General features: G+C 36.7%; 1 protein-coding gene and 1 non-coding gene across 2 annotated transcripts; both read left to right on the plus strand.

The window, feature by feature from the left end:
* Positions 1 to 1,983: 1,983 nt before the first annotated feature.
* LOC121782773 (5-formyltetrahydrofolate cyclo-ligase-like protein COG0212) lies at positions 1,984 to 3,989 on the plus strand. The gene is made up of 6 exons (XM_042180720.1): positions 1,984 to 1,990; positions 2,385 to 2,528; positions 2,860 to 3,086; positions 3,225 to 3,300; positions 3,586 to 3,711; positions 3,841 to 3,989. The coding sequence occupies exons 1-6, from the start codon at positions 1,984 to 1,986 to the stop codon at positions 3,987 to 3,989; spliced, it is 729 nt and encodes a 242-aa protein (XP_042036654.1).
* A 243-nt stretch (positions 3,990 to 4,232) lies between these two features.
* LOC121783109 lies at positions 4,233 to 4,351 on the plus strand. Its single transcript, XR_006046527.1, has one exon. It is a non-coding gene; the product is annotated as a U5 spliceosomal RNA (small nuclear RNA).
* Positions 4,352 to 10,099: the final 5,748 nt, after the last annotated feature.

Consider the following 10,099-nt stretch of genomic DNA (forward strand, 5'->3'; position numbering starts at 1 on the left):
GGTGGTCAATATCTTTCGGTTTACCACACCTCAACATCCCGCCAAACCCCTTCCTGTCTACAACCGCCAACACACGAGGATGTATGGGAACATCTCAAATGATACCTTCGTACCTTCTGCAGCGTACGTCTTGTGAGGGTTCTCCAGCCCATATATTGTTAGAGACGTGTTGTCTCTAAAAATATAGTACAGATGGGTCCTCAGGACCACATAATAGTCTTCTGCGAGCACTAGAAGATGATGTCATAATTTGCCTACACAAAGTTACGCAAAATTAATAACAATTCGCCTACACAATATTACACAAAATAAACTAACCAATATACATCGACATAAACAATTTCAATAATTTGTCAATATTGAACCCAAATAATGCAATGCACTTTAAAACCCATATAAATCAAAACAAGTTGCCCGAATTTTAAGCAAGAACAACACTAGGGTTTAGATTGTTAATCCATATTTATACCCTAACTCAACACCAATATCTCAACTATTAAGCAACAATAATGTCATCCAAACAATCAAATATGCTAAATAATAATTCAACACACTATTTCAATACAATATTTCAACTCAATTCACAACCAATTACAAACCCTAGCTAACTATCCAACAATTACTCAAATAATGTAAAAGATAAGCATACTAACCGAAAATAATATACAAATTTGGGGGAAAATAGCACCGATAGATGGATGGAGGGCGAATTTCGTGGAGCAGTCTGCCTTGGATAAAATCGCGAGTGTGTGGGCTGAGTTTTTCGCAATTTGGGGGAGGAAAGGGTGAAATATCAGATCTGTATAAAGCCGCCACTGTTATTGGCGTCTTCTTCAAAACACGCCGACCTTGTTGGGGTCTTTTATCAAAACGCCATTCTACTCAGCGTTTCTAATTTCATAAACACGCCCTCTTAAAAGGCGTTTTATAAGTGTACAAGCCAAACACAATGGCGTGTTACATTCGATACTGTATTTATAAAAAATACGACTAAAATACGTTGAAATTAAAACACGCCAACCATGTTGGCGTGTTTACTTAAAGAAACGCCAACTAAGTTGGCGTCTTTACTTAATGAAACGCCAATGCGGTTGGCGTTTTTCCCTATATATGGAATAGATAACAAAACGGGTACATTTACGTTTAACTGTTATTTTAAACGTATACTAGCCTATATACCCGATTTACCCGGGGGAGGAGGCGTTGCTATATGTTTTGAATTAGGGATTTCTGTGAAGAAAGGATTTGGGGATGGAGAGTTGATCGATGGGTTGAGATAGAAGGAGAAGGAAAATGGGCTGATGAATTCATTTATTTGGGCCTTCTACTAAAATTAAAAGTTGGGCCCAAGTATTATTTTATTTAAGGAGTGGGCTGTATTTCTGGGCCAGTTTAATTAATCAATGGAAGTGGGCTGCCTCATTTTAATAATTGGGAGAGATTTTTATGTCGGATTGGAGCTCAAATAACTAATTTTCGAATAATTTACTAAGTTCTCAAAGATGGAAAGTAATGAAGCGGGAGACTCAAAAGCCGACCGGCGTCGCCCCGCGACGCCATGGGCGGCCTTAAGAAAGATCCGAAGAAAAATGATTTAAGAAGGGATTTTCCAAGAATCCATATTTTATTAAATAAGTGCCCAATTATTTATTTTAGAGAAAATAAAATTTCTCCAAAGCTAGTAAATTGAATAAATAAACTCTGCAAAATAGTAATGTCACGCCCGCATTTTCTAAGGATAGAAAACACGGTTGATCGCGACTAGGGGAGGATTAAAGAAACGGGGAAGAAAGGGGGAAACAAACAAATTGGTCCAAAATATTTTAATAACTAAAATAACTTGGAAACCGACATAGCATCAACATAGTACCAATTCTAAGAAAATAAAGACTAGACAGTAAACAATTTGAAAAGAGTTTGACTCTCAATGATAAAACAATTCAAAAGATAAGACACCTAGCGGAGCGTTCAAGATACGGAAAAATGTCAAGTATGAAGACACGACATATCCAATAATACTAGACAGACATGATTAACCATGAACTCTGCTCAACATCGTCCACATCTGTCGCCGCTCAATCTGCACATTAAGAAAACAAATATGCAGGACTGAGTACATCATGTACTCAGTGGACACATTCCAAATTCAGTTTGTCAAGCCATAACGAGTGATCTTGGGGGTTTTAATTTAAAAGAACCCAAGTACACTAAAAATATTTCACATAAAATTCGGTTGCAACCGTTTTCCATCCACATTCATCCATCACCATATCTGAACATACACGTGGCCACGAACCAAGTCACTAAACCGGCCAACTCCAAAGAGATAGCGCACGATCTACAGGGTGTACACCAGTCCGAGCAAGGTTTGCGGCCCTACTGAGACCCGAATTCGATTAAACATACATGGCTGATTTCTTCTTCTCGACTGTGGCAGTTGAGTGAATTGCAGGTGTTTAAAGAGGCGAAATGTGTGAAAGTTAATCCGGATACGCCCCAAAAACAAGTCCGATTCCTCACACTTAATGGTAGCTGTTGCTTAATTTTACTAATGAAGATGTGATGTTTCAAAAGCTTATAAGTTGCAGGAGCTTTTTCTAGCTATTATAAATTGTTTAAGAGCTTATTTTACTAATCCATCTTAGTAAACAATGGATTAACCTATGCTATGTCGATCGATCTAGGTTAATCGGGGAAAGTAAACGTCACTTAGGATTTATCTATTAGCTTAGATAAGATTTTATGTTTTGTTACAAGTATCGGCATAATCAGGCTTGCGTTATGCGCAAAACATTTATCAAATTTGGATGGTTGGATGGTGGGATCATGGTTGTGCTTACTATTTGTGTCTGCGGGCAGGTGGCAAAAAGCTTTTGACTCCACAGCCACGTCTGAGGACAGGATTCTTTTCTGTTCTCGAGTACTCAATGTTAAGTCCTGACACTATTAAGGAGTCATGCACTTCTGTCGGTGTTGCCAAGTATGGCAAGCCGATAGGATTGGAGGAAAAGATAAAAGTGGACTTAATTGTTGTTGGTTCTGTTGCTGTAGACCCAAAGACCAGAGCCAGACTTGGCAAGGGTGAGGTATAAGATGCTATCTTTTTTGCATATGTTTTCTGATAATGATAGTCCTTCTCCTCATAATTTGATCCATATACGCGATTTGTCTTGTTTGTAAACATTGGCTGCAGTTGGAGTTATGGTAATTATTTAATGGTGCAGGGATTTGCTGAACTTGAATATGGTATGCTACGTTACATGGGTTCCATTGATGACTCGACACCAATTGTCACATCTGGTCCGTTCTCTGTGGCTTTTCCTTAAGTGTTCTCAAATACACATGACAATTGATTAATTTTTCTCTTGATATTGATTCAATTCATTGCTTCTATATCGTCTCCATGTTAATTACGTATCTTAGTTCACAGCCTTTCGAATTAATACAGTCATACTTAGATATGACTCCTTGCATTCACTATCTTCTTTCTTATAATAGTTTATAATTTTCCATTGTGAATGACTTGACGACCTTAATGTTCTTCTACGATTTCATTTGATCATCCATTTCATTTTACGTATAAAGTTCACGATGAGCAATTGGTGGATGACATACCCATCGACAGACTGCTGGTGCACGATGTACCCGTCGACATCATATGCACTCCAACCCAAGTTATCTTCACCAACACCTCCATTCCAAAACCTCAAGGTCAGTTCCCTCTGTTAATATTTTCGCCAACGAACATGTTCAAAACAACCTGCAAGTAAAGATTGTTCTCTTGCATTTTATCATGAAAGGAAATGACAGCCTAACTTGATTTCTACTGCTTATAGGAAGGAATATACTGGGACAAATTATCTCCAGAAAAGCTTGGTCAGATTAAAATACTAAGGGAGCTAAAGAGAAAAATTGAACGCGAAACTGGGGAAAAGCTTCCCACTGGCCCCTCGGAGAAGTTACCCCCTACAGCGCGAAGGAAGCGCTGATGCATCAAAACCCATCTTGCGCCTGCATTAGCTCATGTGCCTTGGTTTATCCATGTATATACTTGCTTCCTCTTCTTCTGTGTAAAGAATAGTTTAGTTTATGAGTGAGACAATTCATATTGATGTTGATTTAATTCATAAATCAGAAGAATGAGTGGCAAGTCCCACATCGAAGAGAGTAGGAAGATTGTGTAGCGTGGTATGTATTATAAAATGAGAATCGAATTTCTAGTAAAGATCATGCAGCCGTGCGTTGAGCACATAGCGAACTATTCTTTCGCCTTTTACTAAAGAATACCGTGTGCTCGTCGCTATTTAAGCGGCATACACCTATTTTTGGAGGGTTGTCTATTTGACATCACAACTAATTCTAGTTTATCACTTTTTAAATTTGTTAACCGGGTTTGCAGAAGTAAATCTTCAGATTAACTAAAGATAATAAATTCGTAAGTACTTGTATATTTATCTGAGACTAAATTATTTTACTAAATTGCTCGAACTGATTTTTCTATACCATCAAATAGGGATTTGAGTTTAAAATTGTAGACGTCAATTCTAAAACAATATTTGAATTTGGAATAATTTCAATTCCAAACTCTGTTAATTCTATAATTTGAAGTGTAGTATACTCATCCGAGTAAATTTGGAAACATGAAATTAGCAAAAAAATCAATCCGGTCCAAAACAATACAAGTTGAAGGTTTGAATGTAGGCTTGAAATGTCACGCCCGCATTTTCTAAGGATAGAAAACACGGTTGATCGCGACTAGGGGAGGATTAAAGAAGCGGGGAAGAAAGGGGGAAAACAACACAACTCGACCATAGCTCGAAACAAACGGGAATAGCTTGAATAAAAATCAGAGTATCATCTCAACAATTGAGAACTCAAATGGATTATATCTCAACAATACATAAACTCAAAAGAAACAACATTCAGCGGAAGCATTTCGAGAGTAGAATAATGCTATGTATGAAGACACAACATATTCTAGACATTTGATAGACATTCTTCACCTTTTATGCTCAACACCCACCGCACTCGTCACCGCTCAACCTGCACATAGGGAAAACACATGCAGGGCTGAGTACTTGATGCACTCAGTGAACAAATGCCAAAACAATTTTTATAACAGTTGTGTATATCATGCCACCATTGAGTGACCTCGGGGTTTTAACTTGAAAAGGCCCGAGACACTAAAAATATTTCAAACACAAACTTTCAACTCATCCTCAAATCTTTTTTTCTCATCATTTCAAACCAACCATTTCTCCTTGATTATTTAAGAAACTGACATATCTGTTCTTTAGGGTGCCGTGTAAGGGGCCACTTTCCACGAGCACGAAAACCGGCCAACCCATTCGATGACTCACGGTCCTCATCGTGTACACTAGTCCGAGTAGGGACGCACCCTTGCTAAGACCCGAATTCGATTAAACTCATAGTAGGGACTCACTCCCCACTAAATAATCATCAACATCAACATCAACATCAATCTCATCAACATCAATCTCATCAACATCAACCTCATCAACATCAACCTCGTCAACATCAACAACATACTGTGAAACGAGATTTGTGGCCGCAAACTCGATCACTAGACCGGCCGACCCAAAAGACGGCTCACGATCCCCATTGGTGTACACTAGCCTGAGTAGGGACTCACTCCCTAGTCAGACCCGAATTCGATTTCAATAGGTCTAGTAGGGACAACTCCCTTGCTAAACAAACAGATAGACATTTCTCAAAACAAACACATGGCATGATATTCCCTTTGCAAACTTTATTTTCCTCAAAAACGTATTTGAAACATAAAATCATTTTTCTCTGTCAAGGTCGAGTATCATCTCACATCACATCAACAAGTCGAGCAAATCACAAAGCACTCGCTAAATCAACACGTATATCACATAACATCACTTTCACTTTAAGCACATAAATCACATCATCATCGAATAAAATTAATAATATTTGCAATCTCAATTAAAAGGAATTTTGTCACATAAAATGATGCTCGAATCAATATATTAAAACTAAAGCTCTTAAAAGTATTTAGTTCGAAAGCCCACCTCATTCGTTTAAAGCCTTAACTTGTGCTCCATTTCGTTCTTGAAAAGCGTGCGTGAAATCATCCATTGATTTAATGTACTTCGGCCCAAACTTTAATTCCCTAATAACATCCCCAACTTTTTTCTTTAATTTGATAGAATCGGCCACTTTCTTGATTTAATCATATGGCCTAAAACATTAAAAAAAGAATACCTCATAAAATACTCCATCGTCCCTTTCCTTTCATCCTTTTTTCCAAACAGAATCCTACTTGAGGGAAATTGACGGTGCCTCCATTCCTCTTCCTCTTTTCTTTCTCTCTTTCTCTCAAACTCTCGACGTTGGACTCCGTTGCGCTCATCTTCCTTTCACTGAAATTTGCAGTACCTCTGCCGTGGTAGTCACGGAGGTGAGTTCGCCGCACCGCCTTCTCTTTCGGCCACCGATACACCGCCTTTAATCGATCACCGCCGCCACGGTCAAGGATCAGTTGTTGTCCGCCTTTGCCTCTCCTCCGCGCCGCTGTCGGAATCGTTGCCGCCCCGCTGCAGCCGCTGAGACCGCCGGGACAGCCTGCTGCGCTGCTGCTGCTCGTTGTTGTTCGATCAGAGAAGTTTCTCCTCCGTCGATCATTGCCGCTGATGTCGCGAACTCCGCTGTCACTACAGTCCAGTGAGCTCGCCATCGAGCAGCTCCTTCAAACGGGTTGCTGCCACCGTCGTCCTTGCCGGAACTCGGCCGCCCCAACCCTCATTCAAATCTTTGGTCTCGCTGTTGCGTTCCCTCTCTTCTCAACAAAATTTCAGCGATGCCTGAGCCACTGTCATCACCGTCGTGAAACTCTAGCACCACCCTCGCCTTTTTCCTCATCTTTTCAAATACAATTCTCCGAAGATTGTACAGCAACTTCTCTATCTCAAGCTTTGGGAATCCAAGAACTCATCTTTACTAATCACTCTCGTTACAGACGTTCACTCCCATACCTCTCTCTAGTTTTTTTTTTTTTTTGAATTTCATAAAAATCCAATCCTCCCTCCATCCGCCGAAACTGGTCGCTGCTGCTGCCTCTGGTATCTCTCTAGATATTTATTTTTTGAAGAAAGTGGGTGATAGATTGTGAAAACGTGGGATATACTTGTTGCTATATTTTTGGAGGAGTGGATCTTAATTGTTGGTGGAAAGATTATCTGCAGCGGTTTCATGTATATCCGTCTCTTAAGATACTACTATTAAATCTCCCTTCCATAACTGATTTGTAGAAATAATAAAATTGACTTGGGTTCAAAACTAGGTGGGCTTACTCAAGAAAAAAAATAATTGGACTTGTAAAAGAATAATTGTAATAGGTCCAAATATAAAATTCTTCTCTCGACTAACGAAACAAAAAGGCAAGAATTTTTCAGGTGCACAAACGATTTCACTACAAGAACAAATAAAAAGGGTAGAAAAAGTCGGGTGTTACATGAAACCTAGTCTATACTACTTAAAATCAACATAGGCTTGAAACCTAATCTATACTACTTAAAATACTACTCCCTCCGTTCCATAGTAATGGAGAAGTTTCTTTTCGACACGGAGATTAAGAAAAATTGTGTTAGGTGAGTTAAGTAAAGGGAGAATAAAGTGGAAAATGAAAAAGGTAGAGAGATGAAGAGAGAAAAAAGTAAGAGAGAGTAAAATATGTGTTGACTTTAATTAAAAATGGAAATGACTCTATTACTATGGAACGTACCAAAATGGTAAAATGACTCTATTACTATGGAACGAAGGGAGTACTTAAAAGTGACAGTTGGTTAAAAAGACATTTTTACCCTTTTTGGAAGGAAAATGAAAAGTTGATAGTATACATAGTTAGAATTGAGTTGACTTTTTATATTTAAATTACTAAAGATAGTATACATAGTTAGAATTGAGTTGACTTTGATTTATTCTATAACATAGTACTCCAGTATATTGTTATTCAAGATATTTACTCACATTTTTAATTTTAGGCTTATCAAAATATTGAGATATGTGTGTATAAATATTATTTATTCAATTTAAATTTGGCTAAAGCAAATATATTAATTGTGAAAATTTTACTGTATTTCATTTTTGCTTGCTCATGTTGGCCTATTTCTAAAAAGACATATTTTTAGTCATGGGCAACTGTATGTTGTATTTTAAAGAGCCACAAAATTTTATTAAAAAGTGATAGATGTTGATGTTTGATTCTATTACAATGATGTTTACTAAAACGTTTTCTATGATTAAAGTGTAGTTGATTTTTTATATATTGATTTCAAGTACTTTAATCTATTTTTTTAAATAAATATTGATTTATAATCCCTGTTTAATGTTAGTATTATTCTATTAATTTGATTTGTTGATAATCTCAAGTTAGTGTGAAGAAATCACTTGAGTCGTGCAACACATAAGGTTTGACACATAATAAGGAACATTATAATTTTTTCATTGTATATAATTTATGTCGGGGATGTATTTTAATTGGTTAAAAAACATTTTGCATATCTCCAATAATATGCCTTTGGCCTTTGAACATGCCTCCTAAGTTGTGTAACTATAAGGAATTATATCAATTACTGTATGACATATACTCAGTATCCCATACTATTAGTGTCATCTTCATGCTGATAAGCTTCATCCTTCTATCTATATCCAATAATATGCATTTGGCCTTTGAATGTTTGTTTCAAATACATACTTCCTTCGTCCGTGAAATGTTATCCAATTTTGCCATTTTGGTCAGTCCGCAGAAAGTTGTTCACTTTGTTTTTTTTTTGGTGAATAGACCCCACTATTTTCCACTAAATTTTTACACTCACATTCTATTATAAAACTAATGTATAAATGTGGGACTCTCATTCCATTGATTTTTTTAACTCACTTTTCTTCATTTTTCTTAAAACTTGTGTCAAGTCAAACTTGGACAATATTTCATAGACGGATTGATGTATAATTTAATTTAAATGTTACTAATGTTTATTAAATATATACAATATGCATATTAAATTTTCAATAATTAGGGCTCCCTCCGTCCCGAAAGAGTATGAACTTTGAATATTTTAATTAATGAAAGAAAATGGGTAAAAGAAAGCAAGGCTGGCAATTTTTTTTATCCGAAACGAATCTGCACGAAGTTAACTTCGATACGAACACGTACGTTTAGGGTTTAGGACCTTATAGGGGTCGACCCAATAAGAACTCCAAGATTTCGGGTCGAGTTAGGGTCGGGTTTCGGGTAGGGTTAAGGTCAGATTTTTTATGTCCCGTACATAGCATTGGTAATACATGGTTTATTTATTTATTTTATTTTACTCCACTTAAGTTTTTATTTTTATTTTTTTAATTCCATCTCTTTTTTTATATACTCCACTTTCATAAATTAAAGTTGTAGGCATCGTTTGCCGAATATGAAATATTGCATTTAGAGTGAGTTGGGAGGAGTGTATTTTTCTTTTATTATTGTTATTAATGTTATTAATTGTTTATAATATTATGAATATTTAATGTAATTAACACATATTCTTAATCATAAATCTCATTATATTCTTATCATCCTCTTTTTTAAATCCATTTACTTTCAAATTTCTCTTCATTATTCGAAAATCATTTGTCCCATTATTCGAAAATCATTTGTCCCATGTATAGCATGGGCGTTGACACTAGCTAGTATTGATAAGAAGGAAGCAATGCTGCTGAATTAAGATATAATCCAATCATGCTGTTCTTCATAGACTTTGAAGCTCATGACAAACAAATGAGAAGTTGAAATTGAGGCTATAATCAACACCACTTTAAATCACGAACTTTGATTTTATGGCACGAGAGCAAATATTTGGCCAAGGAAATACGACATGGACCTTCATGAGGCCAGCACCGCCTACTAGAATTGCTACCATTATTGCCGGCAGAATGTTCTCAACTTATATAATGAAGCACGATACTGAAAGGTTTATAATACATACTGAATGTAGTGTTTCTGGCTTCATGATTTATAAGAGAAGCAACCTGACTGTAGTGTTTGTACAGAATTAGACGACTAAGTTTAAATTGCAAACAA

Source organism: Salvia splendens, chromosome 20, assembly GCF_004379255.2.
Source record: "Salvia splendens isolate huo1 chromosome 20, SspV2, whole genome shotgun sequence".
NCBI classification, from domain to species: domain Eukaryota; kingdom Viridiplantae; phylum Streptophyta; class Magnoliopsida; order Lamiales; family Lamiaceae; genus Salvia; species Salvia splendens.

What these genes read in the sequence shown, in the direction of transcription:
- LOC121782773 (XM_042180720.1), top strand. An exon ending in CCGATTCCTCACACTTAATG is followed by an intron (nt 2,529 to 2,859) that starts GTAGCTGTTGCT and finishes GTCTGCGGGCAG; the next exon opens with GTGGCAAAAAGCTTTTGACT. An exon ending in CCAGACTTGGCAAGGGTGAG is followed by an intron (nt 3,087 to 3,224) that starts GTATAAGATGCT and finishes TTAATGGTGCAG; the next exon opens with GGATTTGCTGAACTTGAATA.